Source organism: Microcaecilia unicolor, chromosome 4 (assembly GCF_901765095.1).
Source record: "Microcaecilia unicolor chromosome 4, aMicUni1.1, whole genome shotgun sequence".
NCBI classification, from domain to species: Eukaryota; Metazoa; Chordata; class Amphibia; order Gymnophiona; family Siphonopidae; genus Microcaecilia; species Microcaecilia unicolor.
Window position 1 is genome coordinate 110,028,516 of NC_044034.1, and position 23,769 is coordinate 110,052,284.

At 40.1% G+C, this 23,769-nt stretch overlaps 1 protein-coding gene across 5 annotated transcripts in view; it reads right to left on the reverse strand.

Moving 5' to 3' along the window:
• Positions 1-23,769, reverse strand: part of DIAPH3 (diaphanous related formin 3) — a 494,215-nt gene that overhangs the window by 326,334 nt on the left and 144,112 nt on the right. For all 5 annotated transcript variants that reach the window (XM_030200561.1, XM_030200564.1, XM_030200562.1 and 2 more), the window contains one exon: positions 19,404-19,518. In XM_030200561.1, coding sequence (XP_030056421.1) covers positions 19,404-19,518 — 115 coding nt within the window. The remainder of the gene's footprint in view (positions 1-19,403; positions 19,519-23,769) is intronic.

Here is a 23,769-nt window from a genome sequence, read left to right on the forward strand (position 1 = left end):
GCACTGCAATGGGCACCAGGACAGCACCCCAATATGCCAACCTCTTTATGGCTGAGCTGGAAGAGACATTTCTGAATACATACCAGACCAAACCTCTAAAATACTACTGGTACATCGATGACATTTTTATGATTTGGACTGAGGGGGAAGAAACTCAAACAATTTTACTATTCCTTCAACACATACCATCCTACAATCAGATTCAAAATTGACTACTCCCCAGAAAAAGTCAATTTTTGGACACCAGTGTCTCAATCAGTGATGGCTGTATACAAACATCTATATACAAGAAACCCACAGACAGATGCAGCTACCTCCACAACTCCAGCTTCCACCCTTCACATACAAAAATATCCATTATTTACAGCCAAGCCACAAGATACCACCGTATATGCTCAGACCCAGAGGATAGAGACAGACACCTTGAAACCCTGACTACATCCTTCAAACAGAAAGGCTACAACCCCAAAATAATCTCCAAGAATATTGCCTCCTCCCTCAAAACACCCAGGGAAAATCTGCTACAGTACAAAGAAAAAAAAGCCACAGACAGAATTCCCCTTGTAGTGACATACAACCCAGAGCTGGAGAAACTGAGGAAAATCGTAAGAGACCTACAGCCCCTACTCCAGCAAGATGAATTACTGAAAGAGATATTCCCATCCCCACTAGTGCTGGCCTTCCGACAGCCACCAAACTTAAAACACAAGCTGATCAGAAGTAAACTCCCAACACAGACTGAAAAAGAAAAGGGCACGTTTCCCTGTAACATATCCAGCTGCAAGCTATGCCAAAACATTTCACAGGACCCTACAGTCATTCACAAGGGAAAAATATTCAACATAAAGGAATCTTTTACATGCTCATCTTCCAATGTGGTATATATCATTCAGTGTAAAAAATGTAACGAAGGATGCTATATATTGGAGAAACAGGCCAGATGCTTAAGACAAGATTCAATCTGCACAGACATCACATAAAATAGCCGGTGCCAGTCAAGCCCCCACCCCTGTGGGCCAACACTTTACAAGAGCAGAACACTGCACCAGTGATTTCACAGTAAGAATACTGAAAGGTAATTTTAAAACAATACAGGAACATAAGACCTTTGAAGTAAGAATGATTGAATATTTGGACACCCAACAGACAGGACTTAATAAGGATCTGGGTTTTCTAGCCCATTATAAACCATAAAGTTGTATTTCTCTGTTTATCACCCTCCTCTCACCTACCAACACCCATCCTGTTAGAATATCAATGAAAGGCTTTGATGTCCCCATGCATACCCCCATCCTCCCACTCTGTCAGTCTGTCAAAGTAATGCTTTGATGTTTCCCTTATATATACTATCTGCTACCATATTTGCTTATTTCCGATCTGACGAAGAAGGGCAACCTTCGAAAGCTAATCAAGAAATGTATTAAGTTATGTCCAATAAAAAAGGTATCATCTTATTTTCTTGTCCATATTTTATTTTGTTTAATTTCTAAAGATAAATTACAAATTACTAACACTAGTTCTGCAAGTTCATATTTCGGTTACATCAATACTCTGGGATGTATACCATCCAGACCAGATGATTTGCTACTCTTCAATTTGTCAAACTGCCTCATTACATCTTCCAGGTTTACAGAGATTTGATTCAGTTTCTCTGACTCATCAGTATTGAATACCATTCTGGCACTGGTATGTAGGTTGTGCCTTTTGGAATGTTAGTTCACCTGTATTAGTATATAGTTGGCTGTTTGGGTATTTTGGGGAACATAGTTTTCTCTCTCTTCTTTTAGACAGTGTTTTCTGGTGTTTTTTTTCTAGAAATGCCAACTGCTTCGAAGACTGCTCATCTTTCTGAAAACAGAGCACTATGGTTGTGCTTTTCTATGGGCTTTATGCTTTCTGCATTGCTGTTCAACCTTAAAAGCGTTGGACCCCTAAGGAAGGCTTGTTGCCGAAACATGGCCCATGTAGGGTCCCTTGTACTAATAAACAAACATTTTGGACACTCTTCCTCTCTGGCTGTGCTGGTCATTTGGTTCTGCTTCCACTCCTTTGTTTTGAACCTGTGATAGAAGCCCATTTCAGGATGGTTACTTTATAGTGCCTCCTGAGGCAATTGAAATATTATTTATTTAATGCTGTTAGTTTTTTGCAGGGTGTTAACACTCATAGGCATTTTTTAGCAAATAAGTTTTTTTGCTATAACTTTTTTTTACTTTAACATTAAAAATGTACATTGTAATGTAGACCAGTGAAAAAAAATGCTATTTTTATGAATTTAGAACTGTATTCTTTAGATCAAGTGTTTTCAACCCAGCAATCGGGGCACACCCTGCCAGTCAGGGTTTTCAGGATATCCTAGGGATATATGTATCTATATCAAACATATAAATGGCGAGTGACCGTACTCACTCACAAATGCGCAGTAGAGACTTCCCTCTCTGTCCCGCCCCCGCGTCAATACGTGATGACGGGGGCGGGACAGAGAGGGAAACTGCGCAAAACCGCCGACGTCGCTACCGCTCCCCCCCCCCCCCCGGCCCGAGCACTCTCTTCGGTATTGAACTTACATTGGTGAAACGCAGCACGCAGAACAGCTGAGCTCCCGTCGCCCTTTCTTCCCTGCCTGTGTCCCGCCCTCGCCGACATTACGTCACACGAGGGCAGGACACAGGCAGCGAAGGAAGGCCGACGGGAGCTCAGCCGATCTGTGTGCTGCCTGCGTTTCATCGATGTAAGTTCAATACTGAAGAGAGGGCCAGGTGCAGGGGTGGTGGCGGCGACTCCGGGGGGGGGGGGGCAGTGACGAGGGGAGGGGGCCTTGCCAAAACCCCATACTAGCCCGTTTTAACGGGCTCAACGGCTAGTACACATATATTATACACACACATATATATACACATATACATATATATACACATATATACACGCACATAGGAGTGTGAAGAATAATAAGGCACTATATAAAAAATAAAAACTGACCCAATAGTAAAAAAAAAAAAAAAAAAATTTAAAATACTCTAAGAGCAACAGTAGTATGCTATAATATTGTCCAATTCAACTAGAATGCAGAAAGTCATTTCAATCAACATCTTTCAGAATTAAATCAAGAAATGTCAATCAGTATTTGCCTCAGTATGAAAATACTTACCATGGAATTCAAGCAAGCATAATATTCCTACTTAATCTTCATCAAGCAATATTTATGGACCCATATTATTATTTTTCATCTCACTGTCTAACATGTAGTGGCTCATACTAGAATAACTTTTTGATAATTGTTCAAGACAATAAGTGGACAGGTACAGAGGTGAACTCTCTCACTGATTGCAGAATACATCAATGCATAATTAGTTTACAAGGTCATATTTCCAGTACTCCAGGACTTTGAAAAGAAAAAAAATAATAATTTCATCAGAAGTACTATTTTAAAAACTTTACTTACTGCATTATACTGTCTACGCATTACAGTTTTATAGTTCTGAACAGACCTGATAAAACATTCAGAGGCTCAATACCAACTCAGATGCAATACTTTTTTGATGTTGTGCCATCTCATATAAACTAGAAGGAAGTTGAGCTATGCCTTTTAAGATCATCCAATTTACAATCTACTAGGAGAATAAGGAAAATTTCAACACTGTCTACATTACAATCTCTTTTCAGTGCTGTGCAACAGTTCCATTACTGAGCATCTTTGAAAGAAATTACATGTCAAAGTCAAATGGAGCACCCAGAATGGAAATGAACAATGTCTCTATGCATGTTAAGATGTGAACTAGTCGTAAAGTATACCGTTGTACGGTTTTATACACTTTGTATTTTACAGAACCCTCTAATAAACCAAAGGATTCCCATTCCATTAAAAGTAAAACATACCGATTTATTTGAATTGAACTTCCAGCTTTTTCAGTAGTTGTTCAAAGTAAAGATATATAACCATAACGAGGAAGTATATTTACAGTACCTAAACCAGCTAATCACAAAGCAAACACAACAGAAAGTAGAAATTAAAGAAGCAGAGGGAAAAATTTATCAAGTAGGAACAAATTTTGTGGCTATACTGAAGACATTATTTATTTAGCACATTTATACCCCACCTTTTCTCACATGTGTGCAGGCTCAAAGTGGCTTACAATATACTGATAAGGCTATTGCCAGACCAGTGGTAATTCAAATACAAATAAATTAGATGAGAGAGAAGGGGCAGGGTAAAAAGAGATAAAGAGAAGGGAAAAAAAAAAAGAGTCCAAAACGGTCCATGGAGATAGAATATACATATGATATACATAGTCCCCAGAATGCTATAAAAGTCATAAAAACAGTGCATGCAAATTTGCATATGCAATTTAATTGAACAAGCCAATTAGAGCTGATAACTAAGATTTTAACAATTATTGGTGTTAATTGGTCTTAATTAAAATTTACCTGTGGGTCCAAAAAGGGAGGGTCATAGGGATATCGTAGGCACCTTTAATTTATTCAAGTTGTTACAGAATAAAGGAGATCCAAGCCTTATTTACGCACAGGGATTTACACCAAGATTTTTGTTGGTGTAAATGGCTGCGCCTAAATGTAGTTGTGGTTCCCGGTGCTAAGCGCTATTCTATAAATGGCACCTAACTTTAAGCAGCATTTATAGAATAGCGCTGATAGATTTTTTTGGCAATTTTTTAGGTGCCATTTAAAGAATTTAGTCCAGTATGACTAAAAGGCCTTGGTTTGGGTTTAAAGCTGGCAATTGAGCAAATACATCTCTGTTCTAGCTGTGTGAAAAAAACTATGCTAAAACACAGGTGTTGATACTTTCTAGATCCGGTGTCCTTTGACACTGTGTTAGAAAAGAACGTATTGAGATAAAGAAAGAGGTGAAGTACTTAGAAATATTAGATGAGGGGTTGATGTTCCATAATCAAGTTAAACAGAAAGTGAAAGGAGATTTTAACAACCTATGCTTGTTCCAGAAATTGAAATTATACCTTACTGAAAATGTTTGTGCAGTTTTGCATGATTTAGTACTATCATCCATGGATTATGGCAATTCCTTGTTTGCTGGTTTGCATGGTGTTCTTAAAGGTCTTCAATTGGTACAGAATATTAGATTATCACTTAGGACCATATATCCCCCGTTTAATGCACCTACTTTGGTTGACTAAGCAAGAGCAAGTTCAGTTTAAGGGACGTACCATTGTTTTATAAAGTTACCACTTTTAAACTTACCTTTGTCACTGCAAGAACTAACATTTGAAGGCTCTTCAATCTCAGAGCGTAGATTTGAGAAGCATTCCCTCCCTTTCAGTTGATAAGAATTCTCATCTTTGGACCAAGATTATGACAAGTTGACAAAGTACTATAAACAGTTGAAAAGGAAATTTAAAGTGTTCCTTTATTCTCAAGCTTCTGCAGAGCATTAAGAGCAAATTGTTGAACTGTATGCCATGTTATTTTAGTTGAAGAATTTTATGGTCACTGCTGTATGGGTTTTTTTTTAATTTATTTATTGTGCTGTCATTTTATTGTAATGTCTCAATGTTTCTTTAGTAAGTTGCTAAGAACATTGAGATTGGGGGTATATACATTTTTAATAAATAAACACACCAAGAAGCTTGTTTACTAAGCATATTAGAATTGCTCATTAATGCAAGTTAACGCACCAGTTTTTAACACAACTATCAACAATGATTTTAGCACCAAATAATCCAAAATGTGTAAAGCCTTAGTGTGCTTGATGTTAAAAGAAGGATTTTGCATTACTGAATACTAATGAGTTGCCGCTAGGGCTGCCTGTGCTGCTAGGGTTTCTAACAGGCCCCTCTCCTACCTTGTATTTCCCACACTGAACAGCAGCAAACAAGGTACTCCCAGTTACCACCAACATTATTTTGGAAACATTCTAGACTACTGAGATCCACCTGCCTTAATTGCCTTCGGAAGACCCTGAAAAGGAATAGACAGCGAAGGAAGGTGCACGAGAGGGAAGAAAAGAGGATTATGGGTAGACTGGAATACTTGAGGCTCCTTACCAGCAAGTTAACAAAATTTGGTCTAACCTGCTTTATACATGAGGTGCCACAAACTATATTATGAGTGAAGTTATGAAACCAAAATTAAAAAGAAAAAATAACGAAAAAAAGAACACTTCACTAGTGTCGTGTTTAGCTACAATTATTTGCAAGACTGCATTCAATAAACTCAAGAAAAGGGAGCGAAAAAAGCCTCAGAAAATGCAGGACAATTTACTTCAACATTTTGTCAAATGAACCTGATGCATCAATCATTGGCTAGTAGTGGAAACTGTTATGTCGGGCCCACCAAGCTCCTGTGTGTTCTTGCTAGAGTGTAAGGTATGATGGTAGGTAGTACAATGCAGGGGCTGCCTGTTGTAAATGTCACCACACACCTCTGGCAGTGGCACTGAATAACTTAGATGATCATATACACCTAATGGCTCAAACAGCTTCTCAAAAGTACATGGGGAAGTCAATCAGCTTTGCAAGATCAGCAAAGGGTGCCTCAAACCTATTCAACTGAAAAATATACAAGGGTAGCAGTTTAACTCAAAGAATATTTTGTGAAAAACGCATGAAAGCTTGGGACAGGCTCCCTTTACAGTTTCATAACCCACCTCCCCCAGCAGAAGCAGCAGCGCTGAGGAACCCGATATATCTGTGAGGTTTCACATGCACATAAGCTTATATTTAAAACTTTTATATCCCGCCCAATCAGCTCTAAGAAGATTACAAAAATCATTAACAGCTCAAATATAAAACATTTAATCTGATCATCTTTGCTGACTCAACCAAGAACAAGTAAAATTGCACTGAGCAGATCAAGATCAAGAGCATTCAGAGTACATTCTACAATGCTGATTTACATTCTAGAAAAAAGTGATTTTTTTTTCTTTTTTTAAGCATAATTAGTGCCATCTATTTGAGCTCTGGTTTCTGCCAACATCAGCAGCAAATATCCAAACTATGAATGTTTTAGGATGGATGTAACAATGGGCCCAACCCACCACCCATGCTATGGTGATGGAGGGGTACTTATGCAAAAAAACATATGGGGTTTTGGGATTTAAACAACTTATGGCCAGCCAACCATAACCAAATTTCCTTCAAATCATTTAATGCCCACAATGTCTCCTAAATAAACTATGAGAATAACCAGCTGTACAGCATAAGCAGGAAAAAAAATGATTTGCATTTAGAGATAATTAATAGAAATAAAACAAAATAAAACATGAAATTAAGATGATACGTTTTTTATTGGACATAACTTAATACATTTCTTTTCTTTTTTTATTAAATTTTTACAATTTCACAAGTACAACACTTGTTCTATGAAATACAGCCAGGAAATTCTCAACGAAAAAGAAAATTACTATCACATACTCATAATTTAAATTGGCTTCCTTAGACCACTAATTGTGGGGAGTGTATTAACATCAAAGAAAAATATAGTTTTTCGAAGAACATATTACAAATTCAAGGCCATATAATATTCCTCTATCTTTTATATCTAATATTATTTAAGCCTTTTCATATCTATGAAAGCTTTTAGTTGGTCAGGAGTATAAAATATATATTTAGTTCCTCCAAATCGGATCAAACACTTACATGGGTAAGCTAGGAAAAATATACCACCAAGTTCTATAACGTCTTTTCTTAAATAAAAAAAAAACAACTTAATACATTTCTTGATTAGCTTTCAAAGGCTGCCCTTCGTCAGATTGGAAATAAGCAAATATTGGTAGATGACAGTATATATAAGTGAAACATCAAAGCATTTCAGTGACAGTCTAACAGGATGGGGGTGGGTAAGTGAGAGACAGGGAAATATGCATGGAGATAGGAGGGTGTCAAAGCAATACAATTTTATGGTTTATAATGGGCTAGAAACCCAGATCTTTGTTAAATCCTGTCTGGTGGGTGTCAAAATATTTAATCATTCTGACTTCAAAGGTCTTAAGTTCCTGTATTGTTTTAAAGTTCCCTTTCATGATTCTTACCATGAAATCACTGGTACAGTGTTCTGGTTTTGTAAAGTGCTGCCCCACAGGCGTGACATCTTTATTGGTACTAGCATTTTTCATATGGTGACTATGAAGCATATTTTCAAAGCACTTAGCCTTCCAAAGTTCCATAGGTTTCTATGGACCTTTGGAAGGCTAAGTGCTTTGAAAATATGCCTCTATGTAAATTAAATCTCTTCTTTAGTATCTGACTTGCTTCTCCAATGTAGCAGCCTTCTTTGCATTTTTTACACTGAACGATATATACCACATTGGAAGATGAGCACGTGAAAGATTCCTTAATGTTGAATATTTTTCCTTTGTGAATGACTGTGGGGTCCTGTGAAATATTTTGTCATAGTTTGCAGCTGGATATATTGCAAGGATGTGTGACATTCTTCTCTTTTTGAGTCTGTGTTGGGAGCTTACTTCTAATTTGCTTGTGTTTTAAGTTGGGTGGCTGTCGGAAGGCCAGCACTAGTGGGGATGGGAATATCTCTTTCAGTAATTCATCCTCCTGGAGTAGAGGCTGCAGATCTTTTATGATTTTTCTTAATTTTTCCAGCTCTGGGTTGTATGTCACTATAAGGGGGATTCTGTCTGTGGCTTTTTTTTTTTCTTTGTACTGTAGCAGATTTCCCATGGGTGTTTTGAGGGAGGAGGCAATATTCTTAGAGATTATGTTGGGGTTGTAGCCTTTCTGTTCGAAGGATGCAGTCAGGATTTCAAGGTGTCTGTTTCTGTCCCCTGGGTCAGAGCAGATACGGTGGTATCTTGTGGCTTGGCTGTAAATAATGGAACTTTTTGTATGTGTCTCCATGCATATCTCCCTGTCTCTCACCTACCCACCCCCATCCTGTTAGACTGTCACTGAAATGCTTTGATGTTTCACTTATATATACTGTCATCTACCAACATTTGCTTATTTCCGATCTGACAAAGAAGGGCAACCTTCAAAAGCTAATCAAGGAATGTATTAAGTTATGTCCATTTCTACTGATTACCTTTAAAAGTGGACTAACATGGCTACCACACCTCTCTACATTTACAGATAGAAATCAGGAAAGCTAAGATGATGGCACAAGAGGAGTGTCTGGCTGACGCTTCGTTTTGTTGGTACTTTGGTTTTCTTATCAATTTTCCTCATTAATTACTTTGTTCTTATGCTGAAATGCAAGGAAAAGCTTTGATGGGTTCCCCCTCAAGGCCTTAGTGGGTATTCCCTATCAAGCTTCCACAGCAGAGCATTTGGTACCTGCCAGTGCTGTGTAATCTGGAGCTAATGGGCTCACGGTACCAGGAGTTGGAAGTAACCCTTCCAGGACTAAGCTTGATGTTTTCTTGAAAATGGACATGAAGATCAAGTTACTGTAGCCAAATCCTGGCAAGAATCTCAGCACTCCCATTGACCAACTGACCTCAGTGGTTATTGCTTGCAACGATTGGGTACGGTCAGAGGCGGCTTACTTATGCCTGGCAGTGTGGTTTTGAAACCTTTGCTAATCTGGTGTAGGAATGTAGAAGACAGGTGCTTCTTGGTCAAAGCATTTGGATATTTCCTGAGTTCTGCAAAGGTATGCAGGAGCAGAGGAAAAACATTCATCACCATGTGTAAAGAATCTTTTCCACTGAAGGAGAAAAAAAAAATCACCCTTCCAATTTCCTTACAAGTGTATGCTTAAATTTCAAAATACAGAATATGTCTTCTTAGACAGTTTTCTTTTCTGGAGACAGAGAGATTGGGGCCTATTATGGGGATAATAATTATATTGAAAGAAGACTTTGATCCCTGTATTTGATGTAGTGGGGATCTCCTAGTTGATGTGTGTGTGTGTGTGGGGGGGGGGGGGGGGGGGGGGTTAACGTTCTTTTTTTTTCTCCTGCCTGCTTCCTAGGCTTTCATTGGCTCCCATCCTTTTTCTTGTGGCCAAGGATGTATTTTTATTTCTTTTGGTATTTGAATATGTATAATGCTCTGGTTACCGCTGTATTTAATTTGCTGGATTTCCTTTTCCCTTGATGTAATTGATGAAATTTGATTTTAAAATTTTTTTAAATGCATGTATCAAAGATTAAATAAAAGGAGTAAGATGATAATCTTGTTAACACATACAAGAACAAGTAAAAATTCTAGAAAGAAAAAAACGTTCTCCTGCAAAGCAAAATAATTGTCCTTTTATGTAAAATCACCAGGCAAACACTGGATTCAAAGCCTGAAAGCACCTCAGCTTATATAGAATGGCCAGTAGGAGGAAATGATATGTAAAAGGGTCTAATACAAAGGACTCAAACTAGAGCTGTATAAATTAATTTGGAGTCAAAAGGCCAAGCTTAAAATAAACAATAGTTTATTATACTTAAAAACCCATTTATTAACGTTTCAAATACATCAGAAAAAAAAAAAAAAGTGTCGTGCTGGTTCAGATCCAACAAGTCCAGAATCCTGACAGTGACCAGCCCTGGATACTAGGAAACGCCAAAATAGCAGCTGCATTTCTTGTTACTTACTTCCAAGGATAAGAAGTGGCTTTACCAAATCAACCTAATAGTTTATGGACCTTTACTCCACAAACCAATAAACTCCTTTTAAACCCAGCTATGCTACACTGACTTGACACAGCATATTTCAGAAAGGCCGTACAACAATATCAACAAATGAATTATATTGCATCCTTGACATAGACTTGTATGACAAGCGTTAATCTCACTGAAAGTGAATCTGTTATATTTTGCAGTTTGATAGGTTTCTAAGAAAACAGGAGAAATAAGATCAAAGACATATCTTCTTTAAAACACAAAGATTGTATGTTCTGCGTTTAGCAATTGGTATTATCAAAATCATGTTAATAACCTAGCCATTTTAAACCAGATTGGAAACATCTGTCAGTTAATTTTAGAGGATGCTGGAAAACAGAGTAAAAATGCAACAGAAATAGGTGTCAGTCTGTCAACAAAATATTAATATTAACCACTGCTGTCATTCGCAATCTTAAGCAAATGGTGATAAAAAGGACATTTCACTTTTAAGTTCCTGTTTAATATATCACTAATTGTGTCAACCATTCTACTAGCTTTACGATAAAGACCCATAAAAAAACATCACTAGAAAATTTCCATCTGTATCTTGAAACTTTAAAATCCATGTAATCTTTGAAATGAGGTTCACTATGTATGTTACAAAAAAAGTTAATTTCTGAAGTGCCCCACTGAAATAATACATATCTTAGAAATGGCTATTTTGTAGATCAAACTAGCTTGCTGCATGTATGAAAATATAATTCCATATTCTAACAGATTAAATATTAGTTTATTGTAGCAATAGTACGTGTTCTGCTACCCTCTTCACCTTAAACAACTCATTTTAACCTTTCATTTCAGATATTTTAATACCTATTGCACTCTTCGTTCTTTCAGTTACTCTTAATTTCCCACATTATCAACTTATCTTGTATAAAGTCATCACAGCTTCATTTTAATTCCTTAAAACTAAAAATATAAGACTGATGTCCCCCTTCAAGTAACATTTATCATTACATGTTGTCGTCAGTCTGCCTACCAAAAAAATTCATCACCTCTATATGTGTAGTGTTACCCTTGATCCAGTGTTGTCATTTCACATCCAGTTTGTCTCTCATCAATATTACTAATGATCACCATGTCCTGAACTGCTTTCTACTAATACACTCATTAAAGTTTTTAATTTAAGCTATTTTATACTGCTTCTGAAGTCACAAATTTCATCTGGAGCAAGTCTAGAAGGCTGCTTGCCCCATCCATAAAAATCTACACTAGCTTTAAGATGTATTTTTTTTAACATTTTAAGACTATACTCCTTATGTTCCATATTCTTCAGGCACCACAACTTTCCATTTAACATTATAGTCATTCCATCTGCCTTAAAACTAACCAGTTTAAGTCAGATCTTTATTTAGTGTTGCAATTTTATCATGCAACTAGTTTCTTCAAATCTTACTTCAAGACTCTAAGGAAAGAACCATAGTACCTGTATAAAATTTGTTCTAAATTGCTCTGGTTTTGAAGTACTGCATACCCTTCTGTATTTCACTTATTTTTGATATGCCAAAAAATGTGATTTCTCTTCCCATTAAGAGCATTCACATTCTCATTTTTCAAAGTTTAAGACAACAGGCACCTTGGTGCCTGCTCCAAACCTCAAAGACAGGCTTCTCTCACCCTCTTCCTGGTTAATTGTCTAATTTTCAAGTCATATCAGACGCTGAGAATCTGCTCCTCTCCCCTTTCCTACACCATCTTTTCACCCCTTACCACCATCAAAGTTACCAATCATTTCCCACTACTTTCATTTTCCCTCCATTTCACAGCATAGCCTTCAAGACCTATTCAAAATATCAAAGTCCACTTCCCCCCTCGTTTATTCATCTCATTCCAAGTAGCTTTTCTCAAGTGAATAGGCCACTTCTCTTTACATAGTAACATAGTAGATGACGGCAGAAAAAGTCCTGCACGGTCCATCCAGTCTGCCCAACAAGACAAACATAAGTGTAAACCTTACCTTGATTTGTACCTGCCTTATTCAGGGCACAGACCATACAAGTCTGTGCAGCAGTACTTCCCGCCTCCCAACCACCAGTCCCGCCTCCCATCACCGGCTCTGGCACGGACCGTATAAGTCTGCCCTCCACTATCCTCGCCTCCCAACCACCAACCCCTCTTCCCCCCACCTGCTCTGCCACCCAATTTCGGCTAAACTTCTGAGGATCCATTCCTTCTGCACAGGATTCCTTTATGCATATCTCACACATGTTTGAATTCCGTTACCGTTTTCATCTTCACCACCTCCCGCGGGAGGTCATTTCTGTGAAAAAATACTTCCTAACATCTTTCCTGAGGCTGCCCCCCTTCAACCTCATTTCATGTCCTCTCGTTCTACCATCTTCCCATCCCCGGAAAAGATTTGTTTGCGGATTAATACCTTTCAAATATTTGAACGTCTGTATCATATCACCCCTGTTCCTCCTTTCCTCCAGGGTATACATGTTCAGGTCAGCAAGTCTCGCTTCATACGTCTTGGAACGCAAATCCTGTACCATTCCCGTAGCTTTTCTTTGCACCGCTTCCATTTCTTTAACATCCTTCGCAAGGTACGGCCTCCAAAACTGAACACAATACTCCAGGTGGGGCCTCACCAACGACTGCTACAGGGGCATCAACACTTCCTTTCTTCTGCTGATCACACCTCTCTCTATACAGCCTAGCAACCTTCTCGCTACAGCCACCGCCTTGTCACACTGTTTCGTCGCCTTCAGATCCTCGGATACTATCACCCCAAGAGCCCTCTCCCCCTCAGTACCTATCAGACTCTCACCACCTAACACAAGTCTCTCTTGGGTTTCTACTCCCTAAGTGCATCACTTTGCATTTCTTCGCATTGAATTTTAATTGCCAAACCTTAGACCATTCTTCTAGCTTCCTCAGATCCTTTTCATGCTTTCCACTCCCTCCCGGGTGTCCACTCTGTTGCAAATCTTAGTATCATCCGCAAATAGGCAAACTTTACCTTCTAACCCTACGGCAATGTCATTCACAAATATACTGAACAGAATCGGCCCCAGCACCGATCCCTGAGGCACTCCACTACTCACCTTTCCCTCCTCCGAGCGAACTCCATTTACCACCACCCTCTGTCGTCTGTCCGTCAACCAGTTCCTAATCCAGTTCACCACTTCGGGACCTATCTTCAGCCCATCGAGTTTATTTAAGAGCCTCCTGTGGGGAACCGTGTCAAAAGCTTTGCTAAAATCTAAGTAGATTACGTCTATAGCATGTCGATGATTTAATTCTCCAGTTACCCAATCAAAGAATTCAATGAGATTCGTTTGGCACAATTTCCCTCTGGTAAAAACCATGTTGTCTCGGATCTTGCAACTTATTGGCTTCCAGGAAATTCACTATCCTTTCCTTCAGCATCGCTTCCATTACTTTTCCAATAACTGAAGTGAGGCTTACCAGCCTGTAGTTTCCAGCTTCTTCCCTATCACCACTTTTGTGAAGAGGGACCACATCCGCCGTTCTCCAATCCCTCGGAACCTCTCCCGTCTCCAAGGATTTATTAAACAAATCTTTAAGAGGACTCGCCAGAACCTCTCTGAGCTCCCTCAATATTTTGGGGTGGATCCCGTCCGGTCCCATGGCTTTGTCCACCTTTAGCTTTCCAAGTTGTTGATAAACACACTCTTCCGTGAACGGTGCTCTATCCACTCCATTCTCAGGTGTACTTTTGCCAGTCCCTCTCGGTCCTTCTCCAGGATTTTCTTCAGTGAAAACAGAACAAAAGTATCTATTTAGCAAATTAGCTTTTTCTTCATCATTATCTACATAGTGTTTCGCTGTATCTTTTAGTCTCACAATTCCCTTTTTAGTCATTCTCCTTTCACTAATATACCTGAAGAAATTTTTGTCTCCCCTCCTTACATTTCTAGCCATTTGTTCTTCTGCTTGCGCCTTCGCCAGACGTATCTCTCTCTTGGCTTCTTTCAGTTTCACCCGGTATTCCTCCCCGTGTTCCTCTTCTTGAGATTTTCTATATTTCTGGAACGCTAACTCTTTAGCCTTTATTTTCTCAGCCACTTTCTTGGAGAACCATATCGGTTTCCTTTTTCTCTTGCTTTTATTTACTCTCCTTACATAAAGGTCTGTGGCCCTATTTATTACTTCTTTCAGCATGGACCACTGTCCTTCCACTTCTTGTACGTCCTCCCAGCCCATCAGCTCCTTCCTCAGGTATTCCCCCATTTTACTAAAGTCAGCACGCTTGAAATCCAGGACTTTGAGTTTAGAGTGGCCGCCCTCCACTTCAGCCATCATATCAAACCAAACCGTTTGATGGTCACTGCTTCCCAGGTGTGCACCCACTCGGACATTTGACACACTATCCCCATTTGTGAGCACCAGATCCAGCGTCGCTCCCTCCCTCGTGGGTTCTGTCACAATTTGTCTGAGCAGAGCACTTTGGAAAGCATCCACGATCTCTCTACTTCTTTCCGATTTGGCAGATGGAACCTTCCAATCTACATCTGGCAGATTGAAATCTCCCATCAATAGAACCTCTTTTTTCTTTCCTAATTTTTGAATATCTGCTATCAGATCTTTATCTAGTTCCTCTAATTGTGTCGGGGGTCTGTAGACAACACCCATGTGGACAGAGGTTCTATCCTCTCTTTTTAAGGTGATCCATATCGCGTCTTCTTTTCCCCAGGTCCCTGTCATTTCAGTCGCCATGATATCATTCTTTACTTACAGAGCTACTCCTCCACCTTTTCGACCCTCTCTATCCTTCCTAAATAAATTATAGCCTGGTATGTTTGCATCCCATTCATGGGAACCATTGAGACACGTCTCCGTGATTGCAACAACGTCTAAGTCTGCCTCCAACATCAGGGTTTGAAGGTCATGTACTTTATTGCTTAGACTACGAGCATTTCACACCATTTCACCTTTCTCCATACTGCTCTAATCTACCTTCCACCCCCACCCCCAATTTCTCAGCCATCCATCTTCTGTACTGGTTTCCCTTTTTCACCTTCAAATTCTATTTTCTACTTTTAGGCTCCTTGTATTTCATAACTTGCCCCCATCTTTGCCCAGTATCCTACCTTCTCCTACTTGTTGCCATGTGACTTTTCAGGCAGAGATAGCATGGAGACAAAGCAGGATTCCCAGTAACAACTTCTCCCCACATATAATACTTCTGTTATAACAAGAAACATCCTCCGGTGAAGAGTGGCAACACTGCTGCGGGGGCAGAACATATGATTACTTGGGCTAGTAATGCTAGCTGCCATTTCTCTTCTGCTCCATTTAGTACTGTGGCAAGGTGGGTAATCTACAAGCCGTGATGCATCCTTGCCAGTTTTGACAATTTTCAGGCATATTCACTTCCACACTATTAGAACTGCTGTCTTAATTACAGTAATACATAATGTTAAACATTTTGAGGAACCTTTTTTGAAAGATCACATCCAGTGACTGTCAAAACATTATCAGGGCAACCTAATATAAAAATGTCATGTATTAGTAAGTTATACCCACTCTGAAACAAGCAAGCTTCCTGTTGCCCCCATGTGAGTACTGGCCCATCCATCTGAAGGCTATATCCTGACTAGGAAGCTCCACTCCCTTTGGGCTCTGTAAAGGTGACAGTGACCCAATCCTCCTTAAATGTTCAGCCTGCTGTGATAAAGCTGCAAGCACTTCTAAGTAATCTTCCTACAAGCCTCCTCATTTGCAGAAAAATCTCTTGCATTACATCCAAGACATTCTGGTTTCAGGACCCACTGAGACCGTTTTAGTAGGCCTCCTAAGTGAAAACCACATCCATCTGGATAAGCACAACATTGTCTAAGGAGTTATCAATTGATCTCTCAGCTGCATTTGATCTACTTGATCACTCCTTTTTATTCTCTCGTCTTCACTTGGTATTAAGGGCACTATTTTGTCCTGGTTTAAGTCTTTCCTTTCAAACTGCTCCTACAAGGTTGTTACTAGCTCTTCAACAACCTTTTCTAGCTCTTTGACTTGTGGTGTTCCCTAGAGGTCTATTTTATCTTCTCTTCTTTTCAAACACTTTCTTAGTCCCCTTGCTACTGTCATACAATCATCAGGCATCCCTACTTATTTTTACACGGATGACATTCTATTACTTTTTCCCAACTAATCTTTTCTCTCCTTCCATCAGCCCTTTAAATAACTGTCTTGATGAAGTCGCTAAGCAACTTGTGGATCATACATTGGTTCTCAACAACAAAAAACAGTAGCTTGCTGGTTCACAGATGATCCTTCCTGTTCCCAATTTACCTCTGTATCTTTTAGAATATCCACCCTGTAGAGTCCTTCCATTATTTAGGAGTTACTCTTCTTGACTCCTACCTTTCTTTTTCCTTCCATATATCGAATGTTTGTAAGACTGGTTTCATTATCCTCAAACACAATTATGCTCTGTCAGATGATACCTTACTCCTGATTTTTTCCACTCTCTCATACTTTCACTTCTAATCACCAGACTTGCCTCAGTTAAAAAAAAAACAAACAAAAAAAACCTACACACTTCCTCTTGACAGCCTGCTCAGGCTCAACCCCAGCGGGCTCATTCTCGTCAATAGCGTGTGCCTAAGGCCCCTGCTGCTCCCCAGTCTAAGCAAGGGGCGAGCTTTTGACTGGCTCCAATAGAGCATAGCCGCTGTCCGTGTCCATACTGGATGACCTGCCGGTCGGAGGGAGGGAGAGGAAGCTGAAGGTTTTCCACAAAAGGTGGCCCCTTATAACCTCTGATGGGTGGGTTCTCCAAATAGTCTATCTCGACTATGCACTAAATTTGCTTTGAAAACCTTCAAATCTTTTTTCTCATCCCTGACCTTGTTGTAACACCAATTGTATCTGCTACCCTGGAATGGCGATGCCATAACAGGTTTTTGTAAGCCACATTGAGCCTGTAAATAGGTGGAAAAATGTGGGATACAAATGCAATAAATAAATAAATTGCCCACCAAGAGCTCATTACTTCAGCTCTCAGCATGAGGCGGTACTTGCAGAGAAACTCTCTGCCCTTCTACTGGCCCATGTGCTCAAACCTGTTCCACCAGGGGAGGAAGGGTAGGAATTCTTTTCCAGGTACTTCCTCGTGCAAAAGAAAACAGGAGGGATGCATCCCATCCTAGACCTAAGGACCCTGAACAAATTCCTGATCAAAGAAAAGTTCGGGATGGTTTCCCTAGGCATCCTTCTCCTCATGATTCAGGAAAATGATTGGCTATGCTCTCTGGACTTAAAGGATGCATATACTCACATTCCAACACTTCCAGCTCACTGGAAGTATCTTCGGTTTCAGCTAGGAACACACCACATCAGTACCGTATGTTGACTTTTGGCCTCACGTCAGTTCCCAATGTATTTACTAAATGTCTAGCTGTAGTTGCAGCGTTGCTATGCAAACTGAGAGTCTGTGTTCCCTCAGGCAGCTTAGTAAAAGGGCCCCTTATTTTGGTTTTACCCCTGACGCAGACTGTGGGTGAAACATGGCCACATTGGGTAACTGTTAAACCATTTCTCTTGGTATTATCTCAATTTGCTTTGCTTGTTTTCTATATTATTTGAGGGCAGATCGTTTGCCTCTTTGATATACTTCTAGACAGCCAGTCACTTTGTTTGAATCTATTACTATTCACGGTTGTAAATTGGATTCCTATTTGACTTCTGAATTTCAAATCATATCTATTTTTATATTTTCTTATTTTGCACTATGACAGATACGCTTGATAAGGCCATTCTTTAGATTGAGAAACTTGAGAATCTTACTTTTTCCATTCATTTTAAGCATGACTAAATTCTTAATTAAACTAATCCTCTATTTGCAAACTGCAAATGGTTCAGAATGCTGCATGTAGACTTCTTTCAAATACTAGTAATTTGATCATATTACTCCTGTCCTCCAGCACTTTCATTGGCTCCCAGTAGTCTTCTGGATACAGTTTACAATTTTAGTTCTTAATTCATTATCCACTGAGGACAGGTATGCAATTGTATCTTTCTGATTTAATATTTAAGTCTTCATCTCAAAATACCCACTGGCAATATCTGAGAATGTGTTCAGTCACTGTTTAGATATTACAAGATGCAATGTTTTCTCATAGTATGGTCCATTAAGTGAATTCACTCCCTTCATACCTTAAAGAACCAAGTTAGTTGTGAAATGCCAAAGTTTCACTCCTCCCAATAAGCTGTCTTTCCTTTTCTCTTATATTCTCTCTTTCAACTGTCCATTTTCAACACTTATTTCTACTTTAATACTTTTTTTGTACGTTGCATATGTTTTGTTATAGTTATGTTTATTATTTGAAAAATACCTTGTTCACCCTTGCCAGGTTGAAAGGAAGCATATCAAAGCTTTGAATAAACTAATTTATACTGAAATTTCATATATCTACAAATTCTATGTATGGATATTTTTTTTCTTCTTGGTATAGAATATTCATTTTCTTAAATCCATTTAGGTCTACAAAGATTGAAAATTTTAATTTAAAAAATTCTTCCAAAATGTGCTCTTTAATATCACATAAATACTCAAGTTTACTACCTCAGTTCTACAATTAGAAATCTCTCAGTCACTCCAAATCTCTATTCTACCATCTTTACCAAAATGTACCAGGCATTAGCTAGGAGCCTTGAGAATATATAAGCCAACTTTTTTTGATTGGTAATTCAATGCCTATTTCATATACTTTATGTATGGAAAAGGAATTATGTTTTAAATGCATGGGAAAGGCTATTCTTGTAATCATATTTATATAAAGTGGCAATGATGGTATATATAAAACAATGAGAACCAACATTCAGTATTATAATAAAAGAACACACTTACTTTTCTTCTGACAGGAAAAGATATGCTGAAGTTGATAAAGCAAGTCAATGTCTTCATATTTGTTCTCATTTGCTATTATCCAGAAACAATGTTCAGACATTTCATGTGGTCTAATCTTCAAATTGAAAAGCCCATAAAGATTTACTTTAAAATATAACAAAACAAATTTAACATTAATGTGCAAAGTTTACCTCTAACAGCATTCTCCTGTTTTGGATGGGATTTAGATCTGTATAACTTCAAAACATAAGCATACTTTACCCCGTTTGAGCCAGACAGCATTTGGCATAATTCTATTTGCATTTTTGCTTATGTTCTAATAATCTTTACCATTTTTATATTAAAATCTAAGTTCTTTCAATACTGCTTATAAAAGTTTCATTGTCAAAGAGAAGTATGCAGAAAGACTAACCAATTCTTGCAATAACTAGTTTCTTCTAACAACCGGTATATAACTTTGAGATTAAAAAAAAAAATCAAATATAGATATTGTGTTAAGTCACACAATCATATATGTATCTATCAGGTAATAGTAAGTTGTAGTTACATCTATACAGATGATATCACAGCTCCAATTCCTATACATTCAGTTGTATCATCAAAAATTATAGTAATCCAGATGGCTATTATTTTATTGGAAAATTGGATGTTTCATAAATTAAAATTGAATAGCAATAAATCGAAGATACTTACCTATAGCAGGTATTCTCCGAAGACAGCAGGCTGATTGTTCTCACATGTGGGTCGACATCCGCATCGGCCCGGGAATCGGCATTTTGCAAAAGCAAAAAATAAATCTTTTGCCAGAGTTTTATGGCGTGCATTCTGCATGCACCGCGCATGCGCGGACTGACTTCCCTCACACCGCGCAAGTGCATCTCCTAAGTTAAATCAAAAAGCATATGAAATAACAAATCCAAAGGGGAGCAACAATCAGCCTGTTGTTCTCTGAGAATACTTGCTACCGGTAAGTACCTTCGATTTTATCTGAGGACAAGCAGGCTGCTTGTTCTCACATGTGGAGTATTCCCTAGCAACCAGGCTCACTCAAAACAAAGAAAATTGGTCAATTGGGCCTCGCAAAGGCAAGGACATAACATAGGTTAACCTGAAACTATATACAGCTAGCTGAGAGTGCAGCCTGGAACAGAACAAAAATGGGTCTAGGAGGGTGGAGTTGGATTCTAAACCCCAAACAGATTCTGCAGCACTGACTGCCCAGACAGACTGTCGTGTCGGGTATCCTGCTGAAGGCAGTAGTGAGATGTGAATGTGTGGACTGATGACCACGTTGCAGCCTTGCAAAACTCTTCAATGGAGGTTGACTTTAAGTGAGCCACTGACGCAGCCATGGTTCTAACATTATGAGCCATGACATGGCCCTCCAGAGTCAGCCCAACTTGGGCATAAGTGAAGGAAATGCAATCTGCAAGTTAATTAGAGATTGTGCGATTTCCGATGGAGACTCTCCTCCTGTTAGGATCGAAAGAAAACAACTGGGCAGACTGTCTGAAGGGCTTCGTCCGCTCCAAGTAGAAGGCCAATGCTCTCTTGCAGTCCAAGGTGTGCAAGCAGCTTTCAACAGGGTGGGCATGAGGTCAGGGAAAAAACGTTGGCAAGACAATTGACTGGTTCAGATGGAACTCCGACACCACCTTCGGCAGGAACTTAGGGTGCATGCAGAGGACTACTCTGTTGCGATGAAACTTAGTATAAAGTGCATCCACTACCAAGGCCTGAAGCTCACTGACCCTACAAGCTGAAGTAACAGTCACCAACAAAATGACCTTCCAGGTCTTCAGATGGCAGGTATTCAGTTGCTCAAAAGGAGCTTTCATCAGCTGGATAAAAATGACGTTGAGATCCCATGACACTGGTGGAGGTTTGACAGGGGGCTTTGACAAAAGCAAACCTCTCATGAAGCGAACAACTAAAGGCTGTCCAGAGATAGGCTTACTCTCTACACGGTGATAAGCACTAATTGCACTGAGATGAACCCTTATGGAATTGGTCTTGAGACCAGACTCTCACAAGTGTAGAAGGTATTCAAGCAGGGTCTGTGTAGGACAAGAGAAAGGATCTAGGCCCTTGCTGTCACGCCAGACGGAAAACCTCCTGCATTTGAAAGAGTAACACCTCTTTGTGGAATCTTTCCTGGAAGCAAACAAGACTCGGGAGACACCCTCTGAAAGACCCAAGGAGGCGAACTCTAAGGTCTCAACATCCAGGCCGTGAGAGTCAGAGGCTGGGATGTAGAAGCAACTCCTTGTTCTGAGTGATGAGAGTTGGAAAACACTCCAACCTCCACGGTTTTTCGGAGGACAACTCCAGAAGAAGAGAGAACCAAATCTGATGCGGCCAGAAGGGTGCTATCAGGATCATGGCTCTGCGGTTGCTTGAGTTTCAGCAAAGTCTTCCCTACTAGATGTATGGGAGAATACGCATACAGAAGGCCTGTTCCCTAATGTAGGAGAAAGGCATCTGACGCTAGTTTGTCGTGGGCCTGAAGCCTGGAACAGAACTGAGGGACCTTGTGATTGATCTGAGTGGCAAAAAGATCAACCAACGGGGTGCCCCATGCTCAGAAAATCTTGCGGGCTATGCCCATGTCCGGTGACCACTCGTGAGGTTGCATTAACTTGCTCACCCTGTCGGCCAGACTGTTGTTTACACCTGCTAGATAAGTGGCTTGAAGAAACATGCCCTGTCGGTGTGCCCAAAGCCACATCTGAACAGCTTCCTGACACAGAGGGTGAGATCCGGTACCCTCCTGCTTGTTGGTGTAATACATTGCAACCTGATTGTCTGTTTGGATCAAGATGATTTGGTTGCACAGCCGATCTCTGAAAGCCTTTAGAGTGTTCCAGATTGCTTGTAATTCCAGGAGGTTGATCTGAACACCTGTTTCCCGGAAGGACCAGGCTCCTTGAATGTGTAGCCCATCTACATGAGCTCCCCAACCTATAAGGGATGCATCCTTCGTCAGCACTTTTTGTGGCTGAGGAATTTGGAATGGTCGTCCCATGGTCAAATTGGACCGGATTGCCCACCACTGAAGAGACTTTCGAAATTCGGCGGACAGTTGAATCACATCCTCCAGATTCCCCGTAGCCTGATACCACTGGGAAGCGAGGGTCCATTGAGCTGATCTCATATGTAGATGTACAGTAAGAGTTACATGTACTATGGAGGCCATGAGGTGTATTTTCAAAGCACTTAGCCTTACAAAGTTCCATAGGTTACTATGGAACTTTGCAAGTCTAATTGCTTTGAAAATGAGCCCCCATGTGTCCCAGAAGTCTCAACATCTGCCGAGCCATGATCTGCTGAGACGCTCGAACTGTGGACACCAGGGACAGAAGATTGTCTACCCTTGTCTCGGGAAGATAAGTCCGAGCTGTCTTCATGTCCAGCAGTGCTCCAATGAATCCCAATTTTTAGACAGGAGTGAGATGGGACTTGGAGTAATTTATGACTAACCCTCTAGCACCTGAATAGTCATTCGCATAGACTCCAGAGCACCTTCGCCCGAGGTGCTCTTCACCAGCCAATCATCGAGATAAGGAAACATATGCACTCCCAGTCTGTGTAGCGATGCTGGGACTACTGCTAAACACTTTGTAAAGACTCTGGGTGCAGACGCCAGACCAAAGGGTAGTACATGGTACTGAAAGTGCTGTGTTCCCAGCCGAAACTGAAGATACTTTCTGTGAGCTGAAATATTGAGATGTGTGTGTAAGCATCCTTTAAATCCAGAGAGCATAGCCAATCGTTCTCCTGAATCATGGGAAGAAGGATGCCCAGGGAAACCATCCTGAACTTTTCTCGGACTAGGAATTTGTTCAGGCCCATTAGGTCTAGGATGGGACGCCTCCCCCCTGTTTTCTTTTGCACAAGGAAGTACCTGGAATAGAATCCCAGCCCTTCTTCCCCGGATTAGGAATTTGTTCAGGGCCCTTAGGTCTAGGATGGGACGCATCCCCCCTGTTTTCTTTTGCACAAGGAAGTACCTGGAATAGAATCCCAGCCCTTCTTCCCCTGGTGGAAAGGGTTCGACTGCATAGGCCTTCAGAAGGGCGGAGAGTTCCTCTACAAGTACCTGCTTGTGCTGGGAGCTGTAAGAATGAGCTCCTGGTGGGCAATTTGGAGGTTTGGATTCCAGATTGAGGGGGAATCCTAACCGGACTATTTGAAAAACCCACCGGGCAGAGGTAACAAGAGGCCACCCTTTGGTGAAAAAAACATTAACCCCCCCCCCCCCCCCCGGCAAGTCGTCCAGTGCGGACACTGAATTGGAGCCATTCAAAAGCTCATCCCTTGCTTTTTCTGGGGAGCAGCAGGGGCCTTAGGTGTACAGTGTTAACGA